Genomic DNA, 26802 nt, shown 5'->3' with positions numbered 1-26802 from the left:
ACACAGCCACTGGTGTACACACACTAACAGGCCCTGCACCCAGGCTGGTGCAGAGACAGGCCAGCTGCGGTGAGGCCTGCTGCTCTCTGCTGTCTTCCTTCCCCTTTATTCCCTCCTCCTCTCCCCTCTGCTGTCACTGGGAGGTTGGGGAGTTCCTAGGAGTTCCAGCTTCCTCTGGCCATTTCTAGCCAAGGATCATCCTGTGTCTCCCTGGGTCCAGAGCTCACACAGGGTGTGAGGTTCCAACTTGGGGGTAGAGAGCCGTGTAACCAAGCAGCCCGTGAACCCTGGCCTGCACTTGCTGATTCCAGCCTGGCACAGGGCACACAGTAGGTGCTCAAAGTGACTCAGGACCAGCCAGAGCACACAGTAAGGTGCTCAGAGAGGTTCCTGACTGGGACAGAGCACACAGTAGGTGCTTAGAGCAGCTCAGGACCGGCACAAGGCACACAGTAGTTGCCCTAGAAATGCTGGTTTAAGGGCTAAAGTAACATCACATGAAAAACTTCCCAAATGAGCCTCTGGATATGACCCCTGAGGGGGGACCTGGATAAACATGACCCCTTGGAGGCCACCAAAGGGCAGAGCAGGAGGCCCCCTGGGAAGCTCCAGCTGACTGTCCCTCCCCCTGGGCTGGAGGAAGAAGCTATTTATAGTTCCCCCTTGGCCCAGCTCCTTCTCCCCGGCAAGACGCCAGTGTTCCCCCTCCTCCATGCCACTGACAGACTGATGCCCCTAAGAGCACCCCTATTCCTGGAGAGACCCCCAACACTCTCACACCCCTTCTAGCACCACCTCCACTTTGCCCAGGTCTTTTCCCAATCCCCCCACCCTGTCCACCCTGCCCCGTGCCTACCCTGCCTGCTGCTCCCTGACCAGGGGTCCGTCAAGAAGCTGCCTCCTTCCTTGCCTCTGTTCATCCTGCAACCAAACTGGCCTGGGCCGCCGCCCCCTGCAGCTCGGAGTCGGGCAGCCCCGCCCTCCAGGCTCCGGAGAGAGCCCAGCAGGCCGGGTGGCCCCGCCTCTCCAGCCCCGCCTTGGGCCCGCCCCCCAGGGCTGCTGACAACTGTGAGATCTCCGTCAGTGACCCCGGCCCTGGGCAGCCACACTTCCGACAGTGCTCTCTCTTTCTCCAGCCCTCGTCTCCAGCTGGAGTTGTCTACACTACCCAGAATACCTGCCTCATCTGCAGGCCAGCCTGACCACACTCTCCAGAAGGTCAGTCCCATCCCAGCACAGCAATGGAGTTGGGGTTGTGAGATTAGGCAAAATATACGCCCTGCACACCAAGGGACAGTGAAAGGGGCGGGAGGAGTGGGGAAAGGAGCAGGGTAGCCAGCTATGACTCCGCCCTCATGTGTCACTGCCTGGGTGCACACGACTGTGTGATTCTTGTCTATCCCATTCTCCGGTCACTACATGTATTGAGCGCTTTCTGCGTGCCAGAACCTTCATGTACATTACATCACTCAGTGCTCACAAGAAGCTTGGTGGCATCACTCTGCTTTACAGAGGAGAAAACAGGCTTGGAAAGGTGAGGAGGTTTGCTCAAGACAATTCGATGAAGGAGGGGCAGTTGGGCCAGAGCCCCAGCAGCCTGAGCTCCCTCTCCCCTGAGCCATGTGTATCCAAGGGCAGAGGCTGGGTATGCAGGGGTGTGGGTAAGACAGTGCCTGGCTATGTGTTGAGCGTGCTTCATGTAGGTTTGGGGGACAAGCTCCTGTTCCTCCCAGCTCCCTCATATGGCCTCACCTTGCTCACACGTACTCACAGCTGTTAGATACACAGAGATGCAGCCACACATGCGTGCACACCCCCCCACCCACACACACACAGGGCAAGGCTGCCACGGCCATAGACCTCCCACGTACGACCATCTCACTCTGCCTAGAGATGCCCCTGATAGCCCCATCCATCTGGGGTGGGTGCTGTCTCACGCATGTGACCCTCCGCCAGCATTTCTCTGTGTGGTGACCTGTGGGAGGACAGGGCAGACCTGTGGGTCTGGTCTTAGGTGGGCTGGTCTCTGATGCAGTGATGGTCTCTTGTGTTGAGGTGCCTGAAAGTGGCCTTACAGTGACCACATGTGACGGTGTCCAGATGCTCTGTGACTGGACACAAGTGGGACCCAGACATGATAAGACTCCATGCGGTAGTGACCTTCAATGGTAGTGTCCAAGCTGTCCAGACATACTGTAAGCCTGTGGGGCTCCTAGGAGTGGCAAGACTCCACTTGGCACCCTGACACAGCAACATCCAGGCTGTCCAGACACACTGTGACTCTGTGAGGCACTCTGATATGACACCACATGGCAGTGACCCCACGTGGCGGAGTCCTGATGCACCGTGCCCAGATGTAGCACCGTCCAGCTCTGCCGCTGCCTTGCAGGTCTCCCCATCCACACTGGCTCCATCACTGTGGTCCCCTCCCTCAGGCTCAGCGGCGGCCAACATGGGCCAGGATGTGGGTATTGGCAGCAGCTTGCTCCCTCACTGCCCTGGCCCGGGTCTGCTCCAGTAAGATCCGCAGGAGGCCAAGGGGGACATCCAGCGAGAGGGTGATGCGGGGGCCAGGGCGGGGGCCAGGGCCGGGGCGGCCCCAAGCAGTGGAGGGGCCTGTGGTGCTGGCTGAAAGCCTCTCTGAGGTCACAGGGCGGGGAGTGGCCTGGGGAAAGTTCTGAGGGAGAAGCTGGAAGCCTGGGATAGGGGTTGCTGGGACAAGCAGAGTCCTGCCCAATGTCAGGACCATCAGCACCAGCAGAGCCCACCTGGTCATCGTGTGGTCAGGCTGCGAGGAGAAAACAGGTTCAGGGCAGGGGCCCTGGTCAGCTATGGCCCATAGACAGAGACAGATGGGAAAAGCAGAGAGACAGAGAGCGGCCAGGCCAGGGACAGAGAGAGACAGAAACAGATGAAGGAACAAGGAGAGAGCCAGAGTGAGACAGAGATAACAGACAGAGCCAGGCAGAGAAGGGGTCAGAGGGAAAGAAAGAGTGAGAAAGAGAGTGAAAGAGACAGAGATAGACAAAGTGATGGAGAAACCCAGAGACAGAGAGCCACAGGTACATCTAGATATGGATATATTTTATAGAGAGAGAGATGGGGGGGAGGGAAGAAGAACAAGAAGAAGAAGAAGAAAGGGAGGGAGGGAGGGGAGAGGGAGAGGGAGAAAGAGATGGAAATGAATGAGAGGGAGGCGGAGCAAATGGAGAGTGGAAGAAAAAAGAGACAGAGGGCTTCCCTGGTGGCGCAGTGGTTGAGAGTCTGCCTGCCGATGCAGGGGACATGGGTTCATGCCCCGGTCTGGGAAGATCCCATGTGCCGCGGAGCGGCTGGGCCCATGAGCCATGGCCGCTGAGCCTGTGCGTCCGGAGCCTGTGTTCTGCAATGGGAGAGGCCACAACAGTGAGAGGCCCGCGTACCGCAAAAAACAAACAAACAAAAAAAAAGAGACAGAAACTGCCCCAGAGACAGTGTGATGGAAATAAGGATGCAAAGAGAGAGAAACACAGAGGGACCAAAGGGGAGCCTGAGGTCTGAGCGAGAAAGCTTGTAGTAGATCCAGGGCAAAGAAAGGCAGGAATGGGGGTCCTTGAGGCAGAGAAGCAGCCAGAGATCCCAGGGCGCCTCAGGTTCAGAGACCTCCACTGACCCAAATCCCAGATCCATTCAACCCCAAAGGCCCTGCCCACCCACCTTGACCCCAGTCCTACCAGTAGCAGTCTCCTCTAGGGTTAGCTAGGGCCAGGCAGTGCTGTGCTGTGGTCTGCCTCTCTGCCCTCTTCAGGGCCCATTTATCTCCCTCAGCCCCTGGGCTGACAGCTGGGCCCTGTCTCCTGGCTTGAGGCAGCCCCCCACCTATGATTCATCCCCTTCTGGGGAGCAGTGAGGACATATCCTCGGCCCCTACCCTGTCTTCTTTCTGGGGACAAGTTGGAGACTGAGGGTCACAGGACAGTGACCACGGCTGGACAGTGGTACTGCCCCCCTGACACCCACACCTCCCCAAACAGTCACAACAGGGGCCTTTAAACAGCAGCTTTAATGCCCCCCAGAATCAGCACCATGTCGTCACAGGCTTGGGCCAAGGGGCAGGTCAGATGCGGTCAGATTCAGTCACATCCGCTCACTGCCCACAGCCATCCCCACACTGAGTCATCTGCCGGGGAGGCAGGAGCCACAATGGGGGTTTATTCACAGGGGGGAAGGCTAGACCCATGGAACAAGTCACTGAAATTAACGGACACGCTCATGCACGCTCACGTGCACGCAGGCCTCTAGCACCAAGGGGAGGGACAGCAGGGTCCAGCTGAGACACCGACTCCTCCAGGGGATGCTGAACTCCAGCTCATCATCTGCCTAAGCTCCCGGCAGCACCTGGGTGGGGCAGGTTGGGTTCAGCCATCTGACCTTACCCATCCCATCAGCCACAGAGAATGGGGAAGATGGGGGCATAGGGTGTGGAGGCTCTCCTGCAGAGAGGGAGGCTCACTCAGGTCTTTAAGGGAGGGAGCACTGAGGGTGGCCATGCTGGGGACTCCACATAGAGCTGGGGTTCTCTACTCAGCTCTTTGGTCTGGAGGGGTCTGTCCCAGGTCTCCCAGTCTGAGGGGGCTTCTGACCCAGGACCCTGACCCTGGACATGATCTGGGTAGGCCCCTAATGGGATGGGAGGTACGCCCATACCTGTCCCCTGGCTCTGAGCCACCCGGGGTGGGCAGCGGCGCTCACAGGCCTCACGGGTCCCAAAACGGTTGGCATTCCCTCCACAGCCACCATAGACAAAGGGGTGACAGGCCTCCGTACCACCTGCCACAGCCCGATGATACCAGCGCAGGGTGTAGGCAGTACAGGAGCCCTCGTCCAGTGGAAGCGAGCAGGGGTCCGGGGCTGATGGAGGTCAGAGAGGTCAGCAGGGATGGGCTCTGTCTGCCCTTCCCCAAATCCCTCTGGGCCCAGCCCCCTTTCTCACCATCGCCATCCCAAGGAGCCTCAGGGTCCTGGTATTCCTCCACGGAATACTCAGAGTATTCGTACTCATCATCCTCAGGGGGCACCTGGCCTGCACGCATGGTGGGGTGTGCTGTGAGCAGGGCCCCAGTAGGGCCGGGTTCATGCTGCCCAACCCTGGCCCTTGGATGGGGTGGGCAGCACTGGTCTCCCACGTGTACACAAGAGTGTTCTCTGAATGTGGACCCTACACGCGTGGCGTGGGACCTGCACACGTGAGCAGCCCTGTGTGTGTCTGTTCTCCCACCTGACACGCCCCACGGCTCCAGCCGTCCTCACCTTCCTCCTCTGCATGGGAGACGCGGAGAATGGGCACGGCGTGGAGCTGGGGGCCAGCGGTGTCTGCAGCGTAACTAGGGAGGGGTCCTAGAGCCAGAAGCAGGGGCACAGGGCTCTGGGGTCAGCATGGTGGCCACCCCAGCCAAGCCCCTGCTGCGAGGACCCAGGTGATGGGCACAGCAGGGCCTGGGGTGAGGAAAGTTCCGGGAGCAGAAAATACCAGAAAACTACTCACGTGATCCAGATGTGATAAACTGGCCCTGGCAGGCTGGAGGGGGCAGAGAGGGGGCAGGGAGAGAGACAATAACAGAGCAGGAGACAAAGATGGAAAGAGGCAGGGAGAGAGACGCACACGGGGGCAGAGACATACAGAGACGGACAGCAGGAGAGAGTGACAGACAGGAGAGAGAGGAAGGGAAGCAGATGCAGAGAGAGAGAAAGAGAAAGAAAGGAAGGGGAGAAGCAAACAGAGGGCGAGAGTGAAGTTGGGAACAGGCCAACAAAGGGCAAGAGAGAGAGGGAGAGACAGCCAATCAGGAGCCGCAGGCATGGAGACAGAGGGAAAGCAGCCACAGAGAGAGGCGGAAGTAGACCACCTTCACTCTCTGATGCCCCCCAGGGCCACCAGAGCCCTCCACCCACACCCTGGCTCCACGTCAGGCCCTGAGGAACTGGCTCTGCTCACACCTCCACCCCCTCCACAAGCCACCATCCTGGGCACCCAGGAACACTACGAGTCCCTCCACCTCTGCCTGGGTCTCCATTTGGGGAAGTCCTGTCAGCATGTCTGTCCTGAAACACCTGTGTGCTTTTTGTATCCATCTGTCTCCACCCATCTCCTTGACTGCTTGCCCCTTGGAAGTTCTGGGGATGCTGCCTGCCCCTGTCTAGGGGTACGGGGATGGAGTGGAGTGGTACCCAAGAGACTGTGGGCTGAGCACCACTCACCGCAATGCTGAATCATCTCCTGACGCACAAGGCCCCGAATGTCATCCTCCTAGGAGCCCAAGACCACAAGGGTCATGAAGAACCAATGGATCACAGAAGGACAAAGGGTACATGATGCAGGGATCATGGAGGGACAGCGCTGAGTCAGGGTCCAGGGTCCAGGGGGTCGGGGGTTGGGTGCAGGAGGCAGAGCCCACAACCCCCATACCCCACACTCACTGTCAGTGCAGCTTCTCCCTTCTCGCCGCGGGGCCCCACAGGTCCTGGCCGCCCCTATGTGCAATGGATAGGACCAGGCTGTGACCTCTGATCTCACGGACACCAGAGGTCACCCCAACCTTTGACCCCAAGCCTAGGAATCCCCACTCACCTGCTCCCCTCTCTCTCCTGGGGTTCCAGGGCCCCCAGGGGCCCCCACCACACTCTCTCCAGGGGGACCTCGTTCACCCTGTCAGACAGGACCAAGTAAGCAGGGTCAGAGGTAGTGGGGGTCCGAAGTAGGACAAATTGGGGTCAAAAGTTCAGAGGTTGGGGCAAAGATATTGGGGTAATGGGTTGCAGAGCTAGAGATCAATGAGGTGTGAAGGGTCAGTGAGGCTCAGGGGTCTGGAATCAGAGTCAGGGCCCCTCACCTTCTGGCCCTGAAGTCCTTCGGGGCCTTTGGGACCAATACTGCCAGGTGGCCCGGGGGGACCACTAGAGCCATCACTGCCCCTGGGACCTGGGAAGCCCCCAATTCCTGGAGGCCCCTGAGGAGAGATAGGTCAGGGTCAGTGATGAGAGCTTCCAAAGATGGACCCACTTCCAGAGAGTACAATCTCCTCAATTCACCGTGACCTTAGCCTCAACTTACCCGCTCCCCTTTCTCGCCCTGGTCACCCTTGGGTCCTGGCTGCCCATCAAAACCGCGGTCACCCTGGGAACAGAAAGAAGCATGAGAGTCCCTCTGCCTTGGCCTACCTCAGCTCAACCCCCATAAGCCCCCAGGCCCAATGGCCATAACCTCAAGTACCTGTGGCCCTACCAGTCGAAGACCCTCAATCTGCCATGATCCCCATGACCCTGACCCCGCTGTGATGCCCCTTGCCCTGACTCCACCTTTTTCCCCTACACTGACACTCCAGCCTCCCCACTGACCTCCACCCACCGTAACCCCTTAGCCCTGAGGCATGTGCTGCTCCACCTCCCATCCCTTAATCCTAAATGTGCATTGTGGGGACTTCCTTGGCAGTCCAGTGGTTAAGACTCCACGCTTCGGAATTTCCCTGGTGGTCCAGTGGTAAAGGATCCGCCTTATGATGCAGGGGACGTGGGTTTGATCCCTGGTCAGGGAACTAAGATCCCACATGCTGCGGGGCAACTAAGCCCATGCGCCACAACTACTGAGCTTGCGTGCCTCAACTAGAGAGACTGTGTGCCACAAACTACAGAGCCCACGCGCCCTGGAGCCTGCGTGCCACAACTAGAGAAGAGAAAACCCGCATGACACAGCTAGAGAGAAGCCCGTGCGCCGCAACGAAGAGCCTGCACACTGCAACGAAAGATCCCGCGTGCCTCAATGAAGATCCCACGTGCCGCAACTAAGACCCGACGCAGCCAAAGAGAAATAAAAATAAAATAAAGAAATAATAAATCAATCTTTAGAAAAAAAAAAAGACTCTGCGCTGCCACTGAGGGGGCACGGATTCAATCCTCGGTCGGGGAACTAAGATCCCGCATGCCACACAGTGTGGCCAAAGAAAAAATAAAAAAGCACATTGTGACCCCAACCCACCCTGAAACCTTAAGACCAGCCCCACTCCACCCCCCAATGTCCCAACCTTTCACGACCCAAAACCTTCCTTGACCCAAAACCTACACGACCCAACCGTGCCCTTCCCTGCCCAATCCTAAACCCCCAATGTCCACTGTTGAGAGAGACCCCATACCTTGGGACCAATCAGGCCCTCCTTCCCAGGGGCCCCTGACTGGCCTGGAACACCCGGCTCCCCCTGGACAAGAGAAGACATTAGTTAGGCCCTGGCCCACCCATCCACTCCTCATTCTGGGGGTGCCCCACTCTCACCAACTCTCCTTTGCGTCCTGCCAGCCCTGGGCGGCCCGGGGGACCAGCTTCTCCCTGCAGGAATCAGGTGGAGGGATCAGCCTTAGGCCCCAGGCCGCACAGCCCCCCACATCCCCACGCATATGCCCCATCACCCCTGTACCTTATCTCCCTTCTCTCCATCAAGGCCACAGGCTCCCTTAGCCCCCTGTTCGCCCTGCGGGAGAAAAGAAGTGAAAAATGACTTCCAGATACCTCACCCTGTAACCCCTTGACACTGAAACTACTCTCCAAACTGGCCTTAGATACTCCAACCTCTGACCTTCCAACCTCTAACCTAACACCTCACCTTCAACCCCAGATACCCCCACATCTGACCCCAAATACCTGACCTCTGACCCCAGATACCTCACCCTCCAACATCAGGTCCTCCTGATTAGGGGGAAAAAAGCAGTCCCCTTCTCACCTTGAGGCCCCGGGGACCCATGAAGCCAACATCTCCTTTGTCTCCTCGGACACCAGGGGCTCCGTCTTTTCCTCGGGATCCCTGGGGGGAAAGGGGTCAATGTGAGGCCAGGGGAGGTCAGTGAGGGATCAAAGGGAATCACTTTGGATGTAATGGACAAGGAACACCATAGGGGTGAGAATCATCATTAGGGGCCAGAGCCACTGGAAGGGCAGGGTTTTCCATGGGGATGAGGGTCACCATGGGCAGGGGTCACTATGTGGGTGGAACCATCATGGGGGCTACTGTGAAGGTAGGGGTCCCTGGACAACATGAGAGTACTGATTCACTGTAAGGTCAAAGGCCACTACATGGGCGTGGGGGCATCTTACCGGCTCACCAGGGATCCCTGCAGCACCAGGCTCACCCTGTGGGAAACACAGATGGGGGAGGGCAGCCCTTCAGTGTGACTGTCCCCTATACTGGCCTGTCTGCTGCACATGCAGCCACTCGGTGACTGCAGCCAGGGCCCAGGCTGCACAAGGAGCCCATGTGAGCACATATGGGGCCAACAGCGAGGGAGGCAGGAAACCCTCCAATGCTCAGAGGACACCCCTGGGACAGGGGTGTGTGATGCATGGCTCTGGGTCTGTACCTGGGGCGGGACTTGCCTTGGGTCCTGTGAGTCCACGCACTCCCAGCAACCCGGCTGAGCCCTTGTCTCCAGGCTGTCCCTTGGCGCCCTGTGGGAGTGACCAGGAGAGGGACACAATCAGGACCAGACCAGGCTGCATGCTCAGAGAATGACTGGAACCTGCTGGCTGAGGTGGAGCTGGCCAGTGCTGCTCCCACGCACTTCCCCATGGCCCCTTCCCTTCCAGCCCACGCCCCAGCAGGGTGGAGCTGGGGACTGTGGCTGGTGGGGTGGCTCATTTCTCACCCCAGGACCCCCAGATTCCTGCCACTCCTCTTACCACTGGGCCCCTACCCTTACCCCTACCTGGAGTACCCCTAACAGCCAAGGAGCCCCCTTCCCATTCCCACAGGCACTCTCATAGAGCCACAGTCCACACACTCCCCTTCTCACCTCCTATCCAGGCCCTTGGGCCCCCCCATAGAGCCCCCATCCTCTCAGCCACCCCACAGAGTTGCTACAGCTGACAGAACCCCCTCCCCTCTGACCCCCAGAAAGCCCCCTCCCATCCTCCCCTCCTGTCCTCACAGACCCTCCATGGAGCCCCCCAGCCTGTAGGACCCCCCTCCTCACCCTGTATAGAATATCCCAACCTCATCCCCATACCTTTTCTCCAGGGTCCCCACTGTCTCCCCGAGATCCTTTGTCACCATCTATGCCCCGAGGCCCTCGTTCACCCTGGGTCAGGGTCAGAAATCAGGGTCAGGGGCTAAAAGTCCCTTACCCTCTGAGGGTTTGAGCTCTCAGATCCCCTGGCCCAGCCCACACAGAAGCCCCTCCCACACCCATCTGCACATGGACCAGACCCACTCACCATGTCCCCCTTGGCACCTCGTGGCCCCGGAGGCCCCATAATCACAGCTGAGTCACCCTGAGTGGACAGGGGGCAGTCAGAGGAGTCAGGAGCACCCTTAGTCCCCTGCCCTCCCCCATGCACACACTCACCTTGTCACCCTTTAGCCCTGAGGTTCCAGTGTCACCCTATTGGGTGGAAGAGTGTGAGTCTCACCCAAATAGAGAAGCCCCAAATCCTGAGTTGCAAGATCCATCCCCACCCACACTCAGGGACCTCTTCCCCATATCCTTACCTTCTCCCCACGCTCCCCCCGGCTGCCTGGGGGACCCTGTATGAGAGAAGAAAATGGTGAGCTAAGGGAATTTGTGGGGACTACTGGGGAGAGAGGTCAGGGGGCAGGGGAGGACCGGGGGGCCTGGGGGAATGGGGGAGACAAAGGACCAGAGAGTAGCCAAGGAGAACCAGAGGGCTGCAGAAGGCTGCAGAGTGTCACAAGGGCACAGAGGGCACAGACAGGGGACTGAGTCACACCACTGGCTCTTTCCCCAGGGAGACCCACCACGAGTCCTCGGGGTCCCTCCAGGCCGGGGCGGCCATCTTCACCCTGGTTGGTGACAATAGATTCAGTGACTCGGTAAGTTGGAAATCGGAGGCGAGAACTGTGATGAAGGGAGTCCCAGGGTGGCTCCCTGGAATGGCCATGGCTGCAGAGCAGGACATACGTACCCGGACACCCGGCTCCCCACGCTCGCCTCGGGCCCCAGGCGGTCCTGCTCCAGTGTCTCCCTGGAGATCAACAGGACACCAGGGATCAGTGAGGGGAATTGGTGGAGGACAGAGGGTCATGGGAGGTCGGTGGAGGTTGGAGGGAGTGACAGGGGTCAGTGGAGATTGGAGAAGGTGACAGGGGTCAGTGGAGATTAGAGGGGGTGACAGGGGTTAGTGGAAGCTGGAGGGGGTGACAGGGGTGCAAGAGAGAGCCAGCAGCATTGTCCCATCTACCTTGTCTCCTTTGAGTCCAGGGGCCCCAGGCGCTCCCTGTGGGCAGAGTGAGGTGAGGCTTCTGTGCCCCTCAAAGGCACACACATATCTAGCCACACAGTGTGGCATAGTCCCCAGCCTAAGTCCCCACATGGACAGACTCCAACACACAGCAGTCAGAGACATGGGGCGTTGGGGCACTTCTACTCACCGCTAGCCCAAGGGGTCCACGTGGCCCCAAGGGACCTGGGGCTCCCTCTCTCCCTGGGGGGCCTGCCAGACCCTATAGTGAAAATGAGGTAAGAGAGGCGAAGGGTGACTTGGGAACCTTCCTCCCGTGCTGTCCTCCCAAAACCAGGAGCCCCCTCGGCAGGGTTGGGCCCCCTTCTCCTCCTCACCCAGTACCAGATTCAGAGGTCCTCAAGTCACCAAGTCCCCACGTGCAGCCCTCAGCACCCTTACCCGCTCTCCACTGGGGCCCGGCTGACCCATCTCTCCTCGAGGGCCTGTCTGACCGGGGAACCCCACAATACCAGGAGCACCACGGGTGCCGGGGGGGCCCAAGTCTCCCTGCAACAAAAATAGCAAAGGGAGGAATGGCTCCAGCAGGACCCCTTCCCAGGACTAGCCCCAGAATACCCTCTTTCTCCCACCTCCAGGCCCCCCGCCCCACCTGCTGCCCCCACTACTAGTGATGGGGCATTGTTTTACCTTTAGACCTGGAGGACCAATTGGCCCAGGGGGCCCCTGGACCCCAACTCCTGGGTCACCCTTCAAGGGAAAGAAGAGTCAGATCAGGCTCAGGGAGTCTCAGGACCATGACCCCCAGCAGGGATGCTTTAGGGCACACATACCTTGTGACCTTTGAGTCCTGGAGCCCCTTTCTGACCCTAAAACAAAGTAAACAGCATTTGAGAGTAGGAACATGAACCCAGAGCTCAGGTATGGCCCCAAAACATTCCCATGGGAGCTCAGAGGTGACCACGGACATTTGGCACCAAGGACGTGAGTGCAGGTATGTGGGAGTGCAGACAGGAGCAGGAACTCAGACATGTCCCATCCCAGGGAGCTTAGACGTGACCACAGATATGAGCTCAGATACAGGAGCACAGACAAGGTGGGGAGAGGGGCAGCATCAATACATGACCAAGGAGAGGCCCACAAAAACTCCCATGTGTCCTGAGACCTGGGAGATCAGACAGGAGCACACGTGCTCAGACACAGGGAGGAACAGAAGACCTAGGACAGGCACGTGGAAGCCAGGAGGCGTGACCCCCGCATGCTCCCAGAGCAGGACCCTGAATGCTGGAATGTTCAGCCAGGCTCGGGTTCAGATGTGCCCACGCTCAGCAACGGTCCCTCACATCCACGACTGCACTCCTCAACCCAGACTCAGACTCGCCCAGACCCCAGACTCACATCTTCACCAGGATCTCCAGGCTCCCCGGCATGGCCGGCTTCACCCTGCATAGAAAGGGTGGTGAGGGTGTCTAGCCACCCAACCGTACCCCTCCCTGCCCAATGAACAGGCCCCGTGGCCAGGCCCACCTCACCTTCTGGCCTCGCGGCCCCGGCAGTCCTCGGTCACCTTTGGCTCCCTGTGGATATAGGGGTCAGGAGGACACATGGGTGTCAGGGGCACAGACAGCTGAGACTCAAAGAGGCAGCATGAGGCCCGGACCATGTGGGGCACATTATGGAAGGTGAGGGTCACAGGGGTGGAGGAACTATGCTGTGGAGGTTCCACACTCACCGGCTCTCCCACCAGGTCTTCAGCAAGGCCTCCAGGGGTGCCCTGATGAGGGAAAGGGGTCAGTGGGGTTCCTCAGCCCCTAACCCTTGTGCCCCCCAAACCAGGGCCTCCCACACACTCACCTTCTCTCCCTTTGCTCCAGGGGGCCCGACCACAGCCTGCAGGGAACTCCTGGTGAGTTACCTCGCCTCCTGCCACCTCCCCATCCCCACCCCGCCGTCCATATGGAAGGGACAAACTAGGCTTGGGAGTGAGGCAGAGGAGCTGATGCAGAAGGTGGCGGTCAGGATCAAAGATCACCTGTCCAGGGGTGCCCATGGGTCCAGGCTCTCCTTTAGGTCCGACAGGGCCAGGCAGACCTGGTGACCCCTATGGCAGAACGGTGGGTGGAACTCAGTGCCTCTCCACCCCCTGTCCCTGCTGCCCAGCCCTCCTCTTCCTTCAGGCACACGGCAGCTGGCACAGGCCCCATCACATGCCCACAGCGAGCTCCCCTCAGAACACACACCGGCACGCCAGGGGCTCCTCTGTCTCCGTCCTTCCCACTGGCACCATCACGACCTGGCACTCCCGGCTTCCCCGTCTCCCCCTGAGAAGGGAGAGCTCTGTCAGGGGCCTGCCCCCTGACTCCTGACCCCCGGAGTCCAGCCCTGATCCCCAGGACTCACCACTTGTCCAGGCAAACCTGGTGCCCCCTGAGGACCCTGAAGAAACAAGTCAGATGTGAGAGGGACATGGAGAGCACGGGACCCAGAGGGCAGGGACATGCTATCTCTGCAGGGGCCTCACTCACCACAAGGCCTGAGGCGCCAGGGGGGCCAGGAAGTCCCACAGCTCCAGTGGGTCCAGGCAGGCCCTGGAGGAAGAAAAAGTTCAGGGCAGTGCCAACCCCACCCAGCTCCCTGTGACTAACCCATGGGCTGGGTCACTCACCCGTCCTGGTGGTCCTGTCTCTCCGGGCTCCCCCTGCCAAAACCCCAGAGACCGCATGACCCCACAGATGAATGAGAGGCCCTTCAGCCTCCATCCACAGCAAAGCCCACATGGACGGAGCACCTTGGTGCTCAGTCGCATTACAGGGCAGTGACATTCCCAGAGGTTGGCAGATGTTATCCTGGTGCAGACAGGCTGCTCCAAGCCACCACCTCCTTCCAGCCACACACACACACAAGCCTATACTCACCTTCAGGCCAGAAGGTCCCTGGGGTCCCGCAGGGCCAGCAAGACCCTAGAAAAAAGTATCAAGGGCAGGAAACTGGGGTCAGAGTTATCTACCTGGACTCATGGACTAACACAAACAAGTTATCCAACTGAGTCATCAGTGGGGACTGATGCCTGTCCCACCCCCACTAGGCAGTGCTTCCCCATCACTCACCGGGGCACCAGGTGGTCCAGGGTCTCCATGGCCACCCTGTTGGAGAGAGAAAGAGCCAGACGAGTGGGAGCCAATCCCACCCTCCCAGGGAAACTGAGGCAGTACTGCCCATTGTAGGGGTTACCCACTGTAGGATGGGAGCAGGAGGGAGCGGGATTCTGGGGTACTCACCATTGGGCCAGGGGTCCCCCTTGGACCTTGCAAACCCTGGATAGAGAAGGGGGCTTCTGAGCCTCAGTCTGGCCTCACTTGGGCCTGTTCCTGCCCTCTGGAGACCTTTGCCTGGGGGCCCCACTTCTGCACCTCTACCCCTCCCAGGCACAAATCACCCCATACCCACAGACTGCCCCACATAGACAATACACATGGGCCTGTACACGTACACAGCTATCATGCATCTGCACTCAGACCTGGGCACCCAGTCACCACACCCCGGCACCAGTCACTGGTGACACGTGCATACGGCAGCCAGCATACAGCAAAGGGTAGCTGTTCCCCAGAATCTCGGCCACGCTGTTCCTGCCATCACTCACCGGCTTCCCCTCAGGCCCAGCCACGCCACGCTCTCCTGGCAGACCCTAGAGAGAACACGTTTAAGGCCACACTGTCCTTGTTCCCCATCCCAGCTTCCCCCTAGACAGCCCCAGGCAGAGCAGACTCCAGCCCGGACAACACAAGTGAGAGCCGTGTACTTGTGCACCCATGGCCTGTGGGGCAAGGACTCACCGGGATGCCATTTTGACCCCTCTGTCCAGGCTCTCCCCAGTCTCCCTTGATGCCTGGCTCACCCTGCAAGCAGAGTGTCATGCCCTGAGCCCCCATCACTGCCAGGTGCCCACAGACATGCCACCCCGGCATGCCCTCCTGCAGGGGAGGGGAAACATGGTGGGGTGGGAGGCCTCACCCTGTCTCCTTTGGGGCCTTGGTTGCCGTCACTGCCTGGCTCCCCCTGTGGGGATGACATGTCAAGCCAGGCGCTGGCGCCATGGCAAGGGTGGCCCCCAGGTTGATCCCACACACTGACCTTAGCACCCTTGAGTCCAGGGGGTCCTGGTTCTCTAGAGAGTCCAGAACCTGGCTCGTCCATGGCCACCTACAAGCACAAGGTCACAGGGGAGAGATGTGTCTGTCACAGAGGCATGGAGGGGTCATCCCAGATCACAGGGTGCCAGAGGGTTGTAGGGTCAGAGTCACCACATGGAATTTCTGGGGCTCAAGCCAATGGTGGCCTCTTGGTGACAGCAGTCACAGGTTTGGGCAGAGCTGGGGTGATCACCTTGGGGCCAGGGGGGCCAGGGGGTCCAGGAAGGCCAGGAGGGCCGTCTCTGCCCTGCAGAAAAGAAGAAAATGGATGGCCACCCCAACACAGCCCATAGGCAGTCCCGCCCAGTAAAGCCCCCTCCAGCTCACCTGTTCTCCACGTTCTCCTTTCTCTCCCCGCTCTCCCTGAAGTGCAAATCGCAGGGTGAGGGCTATGCCCGTGGGGAGTCCAGCTCCTCCTGAGCCCACCTCCCCGGCCGTCCCGGCCAGGCTCACCCTCTCTCCTGGTCTCCCTGCCTCTCCCACACTCCCAGCCGGGCCTGGGAGCCCAGGGATACCAGGCTTTCCAGGTTCCCCAGCAAGGCCGGGAGGTCCAGGGGGGCCCCTCTCCCCAAAGGCCAGGCCAGGTGGTCCCTGAGGGCCGGGGTCTCCACGATCTCCCTTCAGCCCGCGTTCTCCAGAAAAGCCAGTGGGGCCCTGGACGAACAGAAGAGTAAATGCTGGTGTCAACCACACCCTCCACAGGACATGCCCCCTGAGCAGCCAACACACACCTCCTTGCCTGGTGGGCCCCGCTCTCCTGGGTCCCCCTTGGGGCCACGACGCCGTTCAGGCACAGGCAGGAAGCTGCCAGAGCTCTCTTCCCAGCTCTCCACGATCTCCCGCAGGGCGGACGTCTGAGTGACAGTGAAGGGTCAGAAGAGCAGGGCCATTACTGCAGCCTCCCATGCCTTGGCCTGGCCCCACGGGCATTACTTGTCCCGTGGGGTTCCCATCAGCCCCCATGCCCAGCCCCCAAACAACCTACCTTGATGCCAATATTTTCCAGCAACCGCTCCACATTCTGGGGACACAAATTGGGTGAGGGGCTGCCCACAGAGGAGAAGGCCCCACACTGCCCCCCAAAACAGCCTCCCTACCCTCTTCCCCAGGCTTCTTGCCCAGAGGACCCTTTAGTCCTTGAGGAGTCCTTGGTTTAGTCCTTGGTTGAGGTGACTCGAGGTCACTGGAAGCCCCTCCCTGACATGTCCCCGTTGCCCAGGTTCCCCTCAGTGTAGACTACAGGAATCCCAACAGGGCAGGGGGCTGAGCACACAGCACAGCTCCAGTGGGGCCTCACAGCAAGTGGAAGGGGACAGAGGTGGCCGCTACAGGCGTGCACATAACAGTCAAGGGCCAGGTCCCAGGCTTCACTCACCGCCGTGCTCCCAGGCTCTCCTCTCAGGCCACGCTCTCCTGGGAGGCCCTGGAGACACCAAGAGACAAGCCGCTGGACCCAGCTTGGGGTTGGGGCTGGGGGCATGTGCGCGCATGTGTGGGTGCTATGGCTACCGGGGCAAGTGAAAAAGATGGGGGCCTTACCTGTTCCCCTTTGGGTCCAGTCTCCCCACGGTCACCCTGAGAAAAAGAATGACCAGTGGTGAAAATGCCCCCACTCTGGGCAGCCCCTGACCATACCCCCCACCCAGCATCTGCACACTCACCTTGGAGCCCGAACCTCCTGGAACACCAGGGAAACCCTGAGATATGTCAGAACACAAAGAAGTCACACAGGATCATGGCATCCCAGGGTGACAACATAATGGTCCCTATTGCTCCCAAGTCCTGGAACTACCCTGGACACTCACCTGGCCAGGAGGGCCAACCTGCCCTGGGATGCCCGGGGGGCCCTGGAGTCCAGGGCTACCAGGAGCTCCTCGCTCACCCTTGGGGCCATCATGACCCTGTGGAGGATGCAGCCAGCATCAGGACCCTGAGACCCCAGAAAGGAGTGGAGCCACATATCACAGGGTCAGGGTCAGGGTCAGGGTCAGGGTCTGGGTCAGGGGTCAGAGGTTGCAGAAGACTCCAACACTCACTTCTCTCCCAGGAGCGCCCGAATCTCCCTTCTCTCCCTAAGGAAGACAAGGGTGCTTCAGACATGGCGCCAATCTGAGCCAGAGCAGACTCCAAGTGAGGGGACTCACCTTCCTCCCATCTTCTCCAGGGTCCCCAGGTCCTCCCTGCGGGCAGAGGACTCACATCAGACCCAACAGAATAAGAATTAAGAATTGTCTGTGTGTCTTGGTAACTGTCTGCAAGTCCTGTGTCTACCTCACTATGTGTGGCCGTATGTATATGAGTGACTGTGGACACAAATGCATATGTCGGTCTGTCCCCACATGTATCACACGTCAGAGCCTTGGATATGTGTCTCACCACACCTCCACAGAGGTACACGTGCAGCCCTGGGGCCAAGCCATAGCACGTGTATGGGTGGAAGTGTTTGTGTGTCAACATGTCTTCAGTATCCCTGAATGTGGGCTTCACACCTGTGTGTTGGCACCTCTGCATCTGTGTCTGAGGCTCTTTGCCTGTGCCCGTGGCTGTGGTTATTTTAGCTTGTGTTGGCCCATCAGGCACAGGTCAGCACGTCCACTTAACCCACTGTGTCTGTGAGGCTGCCCGTGTGTGCACATGGACGTGTGCTTCAGGATGTATCTGTACGTGTGGGCTACGTACTCGGGTGTCGGCACGTGTCAGCATGTGTCTGTGTGTGTGCCCCATGTGTATGGCACATCTGAACCATGTCCATGTGCTAACATTTTTTGGAGGTTTCACTGTGTCTACCCTGGACACTCACGTTTTTCCCATTCAGGCCAGGCTTGCCATCCTTGCCCGGCTTTCCCTGTGGGAACAGATCATTGGTCAGAAGTCAGGGTTGGGGTGAGGGCAGTAACGGGGCAAAAGGATACCACGAGGGGACCTCCCTGGTGCACAGTGGATAAGACTCCGAGCTCCCAATGCAGGGGGCCCGGGTTTGATCCCTGGTCAGGGAACTAGATCCCACATGCATGCCACAACTAAGGAGCCCGCCTGCTGCAACTAAGACCCCGTGCAACCAAATAAATAGTTTTTTTTTTATTTTTAAAAGGGTACAATGAAAGTGGGACTCACCGGTGCTCCAAGGGGACCAGAGGGGCCAGCGGGGCCCTGTTCTCCTCGAAGGCCAGGCAGTCCCTGGAAAAAGTCTTTGCTAGGATTGAGAGGGCCACTGATATATCTCCTGGGGCACATCCATGGACTTGGAGAACCCCACTAAGAACCTCCTCCCGTGTAGAGTCCCCCCAGAATTGGGAGGAGCCATTGAGGTCCTGAGGCTGAGACCCGATAGGGTAGGGGGCCCCCTGCTGAAACTCCCAAGGGAAGAACCCTCAGGATTTGGGGGTCCTACTATAGCGCCCAAGGCAGAGAAGATCAGAAAGCAGGATTCTGCTCAAACCTGCCTGCCAGGGACTGGGACCCTCCCAAGGACAGGGCTGGACCAACTCCCCCTACTCCCGCTGGTCCTGTGACTATGAAGACCGGGCTACACAGTTCATGCTGGACCCCTGAGCCGCCCTCCACCCTAATATCTCCCCTTACTTACGTCTCTCCCTGGGTCCCCAGCCTTGCCTATAGCACCCTGAGGAGAGACTCAAGTCAGGGAGTCCGCAGTGGTCATGGGGTCAGGGGCACTGCCCACTGACAGGGCCACTAGTTCCTGTGAACCCAAGGCCTGTCAGGCAGTAACATCCCCCACCCAGGCAGGGTACTAGGAGAAGACACAGATAACCCATCTGGCCCCAGAGCTCATCAAGACCCAGAAGACTCCAGTGAGTCTGGAGCCATACAAAGGGGCAAGGGAAGGGGCGTGACCAGGCAGTGACCGCCACGACTCACAGGCAGCCCAGGGGGACCAGGGGTTCCTGGTTTCCCATCCAGTCCACTGCGGCCATCCAGGCCAGGGGGGCCCCGGTCACCCTGAGGAAAACAGAGTGGTAAGAGGCCTCGAAGGATGAGATGGATCTGAGAGCCCAGGCTCACAGTCGGAAAACCTCCATGCCCTCTCACCTTTTCTCCTCCTGGGCCTCGAACACCTGGGTCCCCCTGAAGGGAACAAGGTCAGTGAGAGGTGAGGGCAAGATGGGAACTTAGGCTGATGGGGCAAAGTGTGTCACTCACCTGCGGGCCTGGGGGCCCCCGAAGTCCACTGATGCCCTGAGGACAAGGGGAGGAAGAAATCAGAGCAGGCTTTCCCAGGCCCACACGTTCCCACGGGATAAGCCACACTCACTCTCTCCCCAGAAGCTCCAGGGGGTCCGGGGTCACCCTTGGGTCCTCGAGGACCCTCCTGTCCACGGTCCCCAGACTCTCCCTATGGTAGAGACAAACGTGTGGAGGGAATAGCACTAGGGCCACAGGCATGGCCGAGGCAGAACCTGTCATGGGGGTGCTGGGATGCTTTCTTAAGCTCACAGCTTCACTCCACCCACGGAACATGATACCTTCTCTCTGACTCCAAGTCCCGTGTCCACCTGTGGAGGGAATGGCCAGTGAGAAGAATAGTTCAAGTAGGGGAAGAGGAGTTGGTGAGGATGAATAAAGACATCAGGGGGCAGTGGGGGAAGTGGGAGTCAGTGGAAGGGATGAAGGGACACCATGTGGGGCTAACAGGGGCAGGTGAGGGAGATGACAGAGAATCAGACCCAGGCAACCCTTACCAGCCGTCCAGGGGGTCCTGGGAGACCCTAGGAAAGGAAAGAACTGTAGTCAACAGGAGCCCTGTGGCCCCACGGTATGGCTCAGGTTTGCCTCAAGCTCAGCTCTGCTCCCAGATTCCCTGCACCCCAGTGCCAAACCCCAGAAGCCAGGTCAGGCCTGGAGGTGGCCACCAGGGCTCCCGACCTTGACCTCCAGGCCCTTAATGGAGGTGCTGACCAGACTGAGCACCGGAACCCTGTATCCCTCCCGAGCCCAGAACACCAGCACTACTCACTGGCTCCCCGCGGTCACCCTTGGGTCCAGATGGTCCAGGGCTCCCCTGCAGAAAGTCAGAGGGTCAGGGTCAGTGAGGAGAGGCAGCAGTTTGGGGGAGCTTTGGAAACACCCTAAGGATTCATGGGGATCCTGGTGGCCTTTGGGGGTTGTGATGAAGGGGTCAAAGGAAATGAGGACTGTGAGGGTTTAGCGCTGCAGGGTCGGGGTGGCAGGGTCAGAGGCTGGGAGCTGGATGGTTGGAGATTGAAGTTGAGGTTAGAGTTCAGGGATCAGAGGTCAGGACTCACGTTTCGTCCATCCTCTCCAGGATCTCCCTGGTCTCCCTTCTCACCCACAGGCCCCCGAGTTCCAGGTGCCCCCTGAGAAGAGTAGCTGGTGTGAGACAGACCCTCCCAGCATTTTGCAGATTCCCCCATGACCCCCATACTGCCCCAGTTCTCCATCACCCTGAAAACCATGTCAGAGTTCCCCATCACCACATGCCTCCCTCCAGACTCTCCCATCACCCTTTCTCCCCTCAGAGTTTCCCACAGCTTCATGCCCACCTCCTATAAGTTCTCTCATCACCCCCCCTTACTTCTCCCTGCAAAGCCTCACCCGAAGGCCACGCTCGCCAGCTTTTCCAGGCAAACCTGGTTCACCCTGGTGGTGGAGAGAACGCCACATCAAACAGGTGAGTTAGGCTCAAACTAACTCAGGGAGTGGCGACAGAGAAGGGCCTGGGAACCAACTGGACCAGAGGCAGGGGGGTGGACTGGATAACCTGGTGGAGCCCCAGCCCCCGAGGGATCACAGTTCAAGGGTAAAGGATCAGAAACCACAGTGGGAAGGAATCTCACCGGGGGACCCTCGTCACCTTTCTCTCCAACTTCACCCTGTGAGACATGAGAGTCAGCCTTGGTCCCCAAACCCCCAGGGAGGCCAGCAGTACCTTACTCCCCATCCCCCAGCACTCCCCCAGTCCAGTCCTCTTACATCTCGTCCTCGGGGGCCGATGGGTCCTGGGGAACCAGGACGACCAGGGTCTCCCGTCTCTCCGGGAGGCCCTGAGTCACCCTGTGGAGGAGGCAAGAGTGATGTAGCACGTATAGCCAGCCCTTGAGGGGAGGTGACCCCAGAAACCTTGATGTTACCCAAGGTCACAGGCACTCACCGGCGGTCCTGCTCTGCCAGTGAGGCCGATGGGACCCTGCAGGGCATAGGGAGGGAGGTACGACTTAGTTGGGGCTCCCGGGCACCACCTCATCTCCTTCTGTCACACTCCCCATCCCCACATTTACTCACCCGGACTCCAGGGTCTCCCTTGGGGCCAGGGTCTCCAGGAAGAACCAAGCCAGGTGGGCCCTGGGGGAGGAAGGATCAGAGGTCAGGGGACACAACCATCACCTGTCCTAACCCCTGAACACTTCCCCACACTTACCCGTTCCCCTTTGACTCCGGTAGCTCCTTTGGGCCCAGGGAGCCCTACGTCTCCCTGGAGGTGACAAAGACCATCAGCATCAGCCACAGGCTCCATGAACCCACCACCCAGCGATCATGCCACAACTGTCATGACCTCCAGGGGCCTCCAGGCAGGCCCAGAGGCAGGCCCTATGACCTTGATCTCAACCCTGTAACAGCGTCCCTTCACTCTTACCAGACTTACCTTCTCTCCTTTAGCTCCAGCACCCCCAGGTCCCTGAAAACAAACAGATATGGCTTGGGATCACTAGGGATCACACTACTACAGGCTTGATTGGAGTTGGGGTTATATAGAATCAGAAGTGTCTGCCCAGAGGTCACAGGGTCACCGCTGGGAGCAGGGCAGGGGTTACACAGGGCTCACGACCTGTATGGTGGTCATGGGTTCACAGGATCACAGCCAGGAGTTGGAAGGCGTGTTACAGCATTAGAGTTACAGAGCTCTGAGCCAGTCCAGGGTCCCAAGGTTATGGGGTCACAGCCTGGAACGCTGGTTTCCAGGCGGGTCACACTGTTCAAGGGCCTGTGCGGTGATCGGAAACACACCCTCCCTTCACTCACCACAGCAGGGTCCCCAGGGCGACCAGGCTCCCCCTGTAGAGAAAGGATAGGGACAGGGATGGGTCAGGGACCCACCTAGGAACTCAAGGCCCCAGTATCCCACCTGCCACAATCCCTGGTATCGGGGGCACTTGACTCCCAGCCCATGACCCACCTTCTCTCCTCGGCGGCCAGTGGGTCCTGGTGGCCCCTGCACATGGAGAAAGCGTGAGCCCAGGATGGGGAGGAACACATGAGAGCCCTACTCCTGATCCCACAGTCACATACTTACTTCAGGACCCTCAGGTCCAGGACGCCCAGCAACTCCTGGTGGACCCTGGGGAAGAGGAGCAGAAATGCTGACCCAGGTGGGTGGGGGCAGGGGGATTATGGCGGGTAAGGGCTAGAGGTTCAGGATGGGGGTCACAGAAGATCAGGATTTAGGTCAGCAGGGGTCAAACTCAGCAGGAAGACAGAGACCAGGTCAGTGGAAGTCAAGGTCAGTTCAGCAGGGTCAGAAAGCTAAAAGCGGGTCCCTGGGGTTGAGGGTTAGAGCCTGCATCAGCAGAGATTAGGAGTCATGTGAGGAGGGGTGGAGGGCCAGGGGCAGTGGAGGTCAAGGGCAAGAAGTCAGAACCAGGAGGGGTATGGAGCCAAGGTCTACTGGCACCGGCAGTGGGGTCAGTGGGCTCACCTGTGGTCCCGCTGGGCCAGGGGATCCACGTTCGCCCTGATGGAGCAGAATGGGTCAGAGCTGAGTCTGGCTCCAGATCCTCTGGGGCCCTGAGGGCCCCCCAGGTTGCACTTACCTTTTCTCCAGTCTCACCGATGGCCCCTGTTAGTCCTTGGTCACCCTGAGGGGAGAGAGATAGGAGAGGGGCCTTTACTGTCGAACCCCAGACAAAGTGTCTCAAACTCCAATCATCTGTCTCTGAAATCACAGCCTCTGACCTGGGGAGAACCCTTATCTCCTGATCCTCCTGCCTCCCCTAATCCTACGGGGTCCCAGTGTGTCACCTCTCATACCTGACCCCTCACAAAATGGCACTTACTTTGGGGCCAGTGACTCCAGGAAGTCCCCGTAGGCCCTGAAAGGGGTTCAGAGATTTGGGTTTGGGAATAAGGATGGAGTAGAGGGTTGATGGCTGAGGGTGGGGGCTGGAGCTATGCCCACCACGCTCAGAATCCCTGGCCTCTACACTCACCGGCTCACCCGGGGTCCCAGGTTGTCCTGGGAGGCCTGGGGCTCCATCTTCACAGTCACCCTGAAGGAAAAACAGGTGGGTAGAAGACCCTGCTCCCAGCACCCAGAGGCCTCACCTCAGAACTGGGACACCAAGAAGTCAGATCTCCCACCTTTTCTCCTTTTTCTCCAGGGGGGCCAACTGAGCCTTGGGGTCCACGGCTTCCAGGAAGACCCTAGGAGGAGGTGAGTAAAAATGTGAGCCCCAAACTGAGGTCCAGCACCCACCCACTGCCCCAGAAGAGCCCCCAGCTCCTCTATCCACACCCCAGAGCATGGGCCACAGGGTCCCCAGCAGAGCCTCAAGGCTCCCTCACCGGCAGCCCAGGCTCCCCTAAAGCAACGCTGCCATCACCTGGTCCAGGGGGACCCTGGGAAAGAACAGCAGGTCAGGGGATGGCCGGGGGGAATCAGACTCCAAGCCACCCCCAGCATAACTTGCCCCTCACTTACCCGCTCCCCACGATCACCTTTCTCACCCTGGAAGAGAGATCATGACACGTGACCCTGGACTACACCTCCACACCCCAAGATACCAGGAGGAATGAGAGTCTTGGGGTCAAACTGGATTACAAAGTTCATGGAGGAACTGAGGAGTCATGGGTGGGGGTGGTCAAGAGGTCACATGAGCTCAGAGTGACCAGCAGGGGTTGTGTGGGTTTGAATGAGGTCACCAGGTCACTGGATCACATGGAGGTGATGAGACTATATGGCGGTCATGCCCTCACCTTCACAGCTGTTCCAGAAAATCCTGGGGGACCACGGGGTCCTGGGTCTCCCAATGGGCCACGAGATCCAGGGGGACCCTGATGGAAGAGACAAAATATAAAGTACAACCCCATAGACCCACCCCATTGGTTCCCCCATCACACATCACTCCCCCCCCCACCATACTCCAGAACTTACTGGAGGTCCAGGGTCCCCTTTCTGTCCAGGAAGCCCTGGGCCCTCGCCTCCAATGACTCGTCCAGGCTCTCCCTGCAGGACAGAGAACAGCAGAAAGGATTCAGGGTATGGGAGCCTTGAGGTAGGAGAAGCCCCTAGAGGTCCCCAGCTATTCCTCATCATGCCTTAGGCCCCACACAGTGTCTGTCTTGGGGCAACCCTGTTCCTCCCTTGGACATCCTGGCTTGGTTCCCTCCCCTCCCTCCTTCACCTACCGGCTCCCCCTTTGGGCCTCGAGGTCCTCGCTCTCCCTGAGGACAAAACAGAGCAAAGGGTGATGCTTGGTCTCAGTGCATTTCAGGGTGGGCCCCTACAAGCCAACCCCGCTCCACCACCCCAGCTCCCCACCCTGCAGAAAGGGCTCTGGGAAGACACTGTGGAGCAGAGCAACTTACTGGTTCTCCACGAGGACTGGGCCACCCTGGGGAGCCCTATAAATGGAGGCCAGAGTCAGCCCAGTCAGACCACCCCACCCGCTCAAGCAAAGCATCCCACCATGTGAACCGTGAGGGCAAGGCTCGCTCACCTTCGGGCCGGGGCTTCCAGGAGTACCAGGGCGGCCAGGGCTGCCTGGAGGCCCATCTGCCCCAGGGAAGCCCTAAGGAGGCAAAGAGGTTAGGGCAGGAAGGGACCCTCCCTCAGTGCCCCTGGTTCGCTGGAGGAGCCCCGACGGACTATTCTTCACCTGAACCCCTCACCCCACAGGCCCCTGAGCATTGTTGGGGGTACAGCAGTGATGTATGTACCCTGTGAGCTGAATGGAGCCGAACCCCAGGCACAAGGGCAGTGATGAGGCCAGGGCCTTCCCTGCCTCTTGGACTTGGAACTTCCACCCGGGCTCTCCAGGGGATCTCAAAACCCCACTGGTCCCCCCTAATTCAGATCCTTCCCCAGAGTCTCTGCTGTGGTTGATAATGTCCACTTAGGCTTCTAGGAATACTCTGTGTTTCTAACTCTGTTTTTTCATTCCCTCTTGTAAAAACCCTAAGGAAGCTTCGAGGATTGTCTTAGGGGAACCTCAATGGTCTCTACACTCACCCTCTCACCCTTCGCAATGGTACTTCCAGGAGGTCCCTGGGGGCCAGGAACACCCATCCTGCCCTGAGAGAAGAGAGCAGGTGAAGAGGCAGTACGCCGGTCAGGGGACAGAGGACAGGTATGGGGTGGCACTCACCGGGAGGCCGGGGGGACCAGGAGGCCCGGCTTGTCCTTTCAGCCCCTAGGAAGGATGATCGGTGAGCCCTGTGCTGCTGACCGCCCCCTGACCCACTGAGCCCCCAACCCATTCTCTATCCCCCACCAGAGCCACTCACCATCTCTCCGGGTTCCCCCTTCTGGCCCTGGGGAAAGATGTGTCGGGCGACGGTCAGAGTGGCAAGTTCCAAGAGTGGCCCTCACCCACCCTCTCAACCCTGGACACTTACCTTTGGACAATGCACCGAGCAAGGGTCTGGCTGTAGCTGTGGACACAGGGTCTCCTTGAGGTCAGCCGTTCTACCAAGAGCCCCCAGACCCTCTGTTTTTCACCACCTAGTCCCCCAGAGACCCCTTCCAAACCTGGGTGGTCAAAGCCGTCTGACACAGGGCTGTTGCCAGACTACTGACTGCCCGGTCCAAGCTTGGACCATCATCCACGGCGAAGAAGGTCTGGGCAGAGTCCATGCCTGGCACCAAGCGACGCAGCTGTTCTGGGTCAGCTCCTGCCAGGCCCAGCATCATCACTTTGAGCCCTAAGGAGGGGTCCAGCAGCTTGCATGACGACCCTGCTGGGGCCAACCCTATTCCCAGGCTCCATTCCCACCAGCCCTGCTCCTCACCAGCAGCCTGGGCCTCACGGATAGAGCTGAAGATGTCACCTCTCAAGGGCTCATCCACCAGTAGAACCATCACCCCCGGCACATGCCGGCGTCGTCCAGGGGCATCTGGTGCCAACAGGTATCTGTGAGCTGTAACCACTGCTGTGCCTGGGAGAAAGGTCATGTCAGAACCCAGGGGCACCAAGCTCCCCATGGGAAAGCCCCAAGAATCCATGTCCACTGTAGTCCTTACCCAGGTTGTTCCCACTTGGGTCCGTGTAGGGGATGTTGCGGATCTTCTGCCGGATGACATCAAGGTCATAGGAGCTGTTCAGCGAGAACAGTGGGGAGGGCCGGTGACTGTAGGACAGGAGGCCAACCTAGGGTGGGGAGACCACAGAGCCTGGGGAGGATGACACAGCAGGGACAGGG

The 26802-nt window shown here is 59.3% G+C and overlaps 3 protein-coding genes across 12 annotated transcripts in view; all 3 read right to left on the bottom strand.

Annotated features, from left to right (window-relative positions):
- Positions 1 to 1229, bottom strand: part of PFKFB4 (6-phosphofructo-2-kinase/fructose-2,6-biphosphatase 4) — a 47371-nt gene extending 46142 nt beyond the window's left edge. For all 3 annotated transcript variants that reach the window (XR_007479766.1, XM_033413160.2, XM_033413162.2), the window contains exon 1: positions 857 to 1229. Coding sequence is in view for 2 of the 3 variants with exons in the window: in XM_033413160.2 (XP_033269051.1) it covers positions 857 to 1229 (373 nt within the window). In the remaining variant the exon portion in view is untranslated. The remainder of the gene's footprint in view (positions 1 to 856) is intronic.
- Positions 1230 to 2437: 1208 nt separating this feature from the next.
- Positions 2438 to 3889, bottom strand: UCN2 (urocortin 2). The gene has a single exon (XM_049716210.1). The coding sequence runs from the start codon at positions 2774 to 2776 to the stop codon at positions 2438 to 2440; it is 339 nt and encodes a 112-aa protein (XP_049572167.1). The 5' UTR covers positions 2777 to 3889.
- A 134-nt stretch (positions 3890 to 4023) lies between these two features.
- COL7A1 (collagen type VII alpha 1 chain) overlaps positions 4024 to 26802 on the bottom strand; it is a 31908-nt gene continuing 9129 nt past the window's right edge. For 2 of the 8 annotated variants that reach the window (XM_049716169.1, XM_049716172.1), the window contains 93 exons: positions 26624 to 26750; positions 26392 to 26538; positions 26132 to 26304; positions 25999 to 26034; positions 25888 to 25914; positions 25749 to 25793; positions 25613 to 25675; positions 25101 to 25172; positions 24970 to 25005; positions 24790 to 24825; positions 24536 to 24607; positions 24358 to 24435; positions 24083 to 24109; positions 23947 to 24000; positions 23743 to 23805; positions 23592 to 23651; positions 23439 to 23474; positions 23196 to 23240; positions 23081 to 23116; positions 22679 to 22723; positions 22562 to 22597; positions 22408 to 22440; positions 22031 to 22063; positions 21806 to 21859; positions 21670 to 21729; positions 21539 to 21574; positions 21361 to 21441; positions 21225 to 21260; positions 20983 to 21027; positions 20673 to 20744; positions 20384 to 20428; positions 20109 to 20135; positions 19893 to 19922; positions 19682 to 19762; positions 19570 to 19605; positions 19459 to 19494; positions 19288 to 19368; positions 18995 to 19030; positions 18523 to 18585; positions 18209 to 18253; positions 17553 to 17588; positions 17445 to 17480; positions 17214 to 17309; positions 17070 to 17105; positions 16948 to 16983; positions 16784 to 16831; positions 16394 to 16429; positions 16140 to 16262; positions 15862 to 16062; positions 15736 to 15771; positions 15602 to 15655; positions 15350 to 15418; positions 15052 to 15189; positions 14859 to 14903; positions 14497 to 14532; positions 14326 to 14361; positions 14134 to 14178; positions 13884 to 13916; positions 13744 to 13806; positions 13619 to 13654; positions 13459 to 13539; positions 13251 to 13319; positions 13073 to 13108; positions 12951 to 12992; positions 12751 to 12795; positions 12617 to 12661; positions 12052 to 12087; positions 11909 to 11968; positions 11660 to 11767; positions 11409 to 11480; positions 11219 to 11254; positions 10943 to 11002; positions 10776 to 10820; positions 10509 to 10544; positions 10366 to 10401; positions 10235 to 10291; positions 10027 to 10098; positions 9398 to 9469; positions 9119 to 9154; positions 8748 to 8828; positions 8445 to 8498; positions 8303 to 8356; positions 8166 to 8228; positions 7091 to 7153; positions 6870 to 6986; positions 6608 to 6685; positions 6457 to 6510; positions 6238 to 6286; positions 5525 to 5557; positions 5290 to 5376; positions 4973 to 5083; positions 4687 to 4890; positions 4024 to 4377 (listed from right to left, as the gene is read on the bottom strand). In XM_049716169.1, the coding sequence (XP_049572126.1) occupies positions 4352 to 4377; positions 4687 to 4890; positions 4973 to 5083; positions 5290 to 5376; positions 5525 to 5557; positions 6238 to 6286; positions 6457 to 6510; positions 6608 to 6685; positions 6870 to 6986; positions 7091 to 7153; positions 8166 to 8228; positions 8303 to 8356; positions 8445 to 8498; positions 8748 to 8828; positions 9119 to 9154; positions 9398 to 9469; positions 10027 to 10098; positions 10235 to 10291; positions 10366 to 10401; positions 10509 to 10544; positions 10776 to 10820; positions 10943 to 11002; positions 11219 to 11254; positions 11409 to 11480; positions 11660 to 11767; positions 11909 to 11968; positions 12052 to 12087; positions 12617 to 12661; positions 12751 to 12795; positions 12951 to 12992; positions 13073 to 13108; positions 13251 to 13319; positions 13459 to 13539; positions 13619 to 13654; positions 13744 to 13806; positions 13884 to 13916; positions 14134 to 14178; positions 14326 to 14361; positions 14497 to 14532; positions 14859 to 14903; positions 15052 to 15189; positions 15350 to 15418; positions 15602 to 15655; positions 15736 to 15771; positions 15862 to 16062; positions 16140 to 16262; positions 16394 to 16429; positions 16784 to 16831; positions 16948 to 16983; positions 17070 to 17105; positions 17214 to 17309; positions 17445 to 17480; positions 17553 to 17588; positions 18209 to 18253; positions 18523 to 18585; positions 18995 to 19030; positions 19288 to 19368; positions 19459 to 19494; positions 19570 to 19605; positions 19682 to 19762; positions 19893 to 19922; positions 20109 to 20135; positions 20384 to 20428; positions 20673 to 20744; positions 20983 to 21027; positions 21225 to 21260; positions 21361 to 21441; positions 21539 to 21574; positions 21670 to 21729; positions 21806 to 21859; positions 22031 to 22063; positions 22408 to 22440; positions 22562 to 22597; positions 22679 to 22723; positions 23081 to 23116; positions 23196 to 23240; positions 23439 to 23474; positions 23592 to 23651; positions 23743 to 23805; positions 23947 to 24000; positions 24083 to 24109; positions 24358 to 24435; positions 24536 to 24607; positions 24790 to 24825; positions 24970 to 25005; positions 25101 to 25172; positions 25613 to 25675; positions 25749 to 25793; positions 25888 to 25914; positions 25999 to 26034; positions 26132 to 26304; positions 26392 to 26538; positions 26624 to 26750 (5601 nt within the window). In that variant the 3' untranslated portion in view covers positions 4024 to 4351. Of the gene's footprint in view, positions 4378 to 4686; positions 4891 to 4972; positions 5084 to 5289; positions 5377 to 5524; positions 5558 to 6237; positions 6287 to 6456; positions 6511 to 6607; positions 6686 to 6869; positions 6987 to 7090; positions 7154 to 8165; positions 8229 to 8302; positions 8357 to 8444; positions 8499 to 8747; positions 8829 to 9118; positions 9155 to 9381; positions 9470 to 10026; positions 10099 to 10234; positions 10292 to 10365; positions 10402 to 10508; positions 10545 to 10775; positions 10821 to 10942; positions 11003 to 11218; positions 11255 to 11408; positions 11481 to 11659; positions 11768 to 11908; positions 11969 to 12051; positions 12088 to 12616; positions 12662 to 12750; positions 12796 to 12950; positions 12993 to 13072; positions 13109 to 13250; positions 13320 to 13458; positions 13540 to 13618; positions 13655 to 13743; positions 13807 to 13883; positions 13917 to 14133; positions 14179 to 14325; positions 14362 to 14496; positions 14533 to 14858; positions 14904 to 15051; positions 15190 to 15229; positions 15275 to 15349; positions 15419 to 15601; positions 15656 to 15735; positions 15772 to 15861; positions 16063 to 16139; positions 16263 to 16393; positions 16430 to 16783; positions 16832 to 16947; positions 16984 to 17069; positions 17106 to 17213; positions 17310 to 17444; positions 17481 to 17552; positions 17589 to 18208; positions 18254 to 18522; positions 18586 to 18994; positions 19031 to 19287; positions 19369 to 19458; positions 19495 to 19569; positions 19606 to 19681; positions 19763 to 19892; positions 19923 to 20108; positions 20136 to 20383; positions 20429 to 20672; positions 20745 to 20982; positions 21028 to 21224; positions 21261 to 21360; positions 21442 to 21538; positions 21575 to 21669; positions 21730 to 21805; positions 21860 to 22030; positions 22064 to 22407; positions 22441 to 22561; positions 22598 to 22678; positions 22724 to 23080; positions 23117 to 23195; positions 23241 to 23438; positions 23475 to 23591; positions 23652 to 23742; positions 23806 to 23946; positions 24001 to 24082; positions 24110 to 24357; positions 24436 to 24535; positions 24608 to 24789; positions 24826 to 24969; positions 25006 to 25100; positions 25173 to 25612; positions 25676 to 25748; positions 25794 to 25887; positions 25915 to 25998; positions 26035 to 26131; positions 26305 to 26391; positions 26539 to 26623; positions 26751 to 26802 lie in introns of those variants that run through there. The other 6 variants (XM_033413216.1, XM_033413217.1, XM_049716170.1 and 3 more) reach the window with 6 other exon arrangements.

Source organism: Orcinus orca, chromosome 10 (assembly GCF_937001465.1).
Source record: "Orcinus orca chromosome 10, mOrcOrc1.1, whole genome shotgun sequence".
Taxonomy (NCBI): Eukaryota; Metazoa; Chordata; class Mammalia; order Artiodactyla; family Delphinidae; genus Orcinus; species Orcinus orca.
The sequence above is the reverse complement of the archived record's forward strand: the minus strand, read 5'-3'. Positions and strand labels throughout refer to the sequence as shown.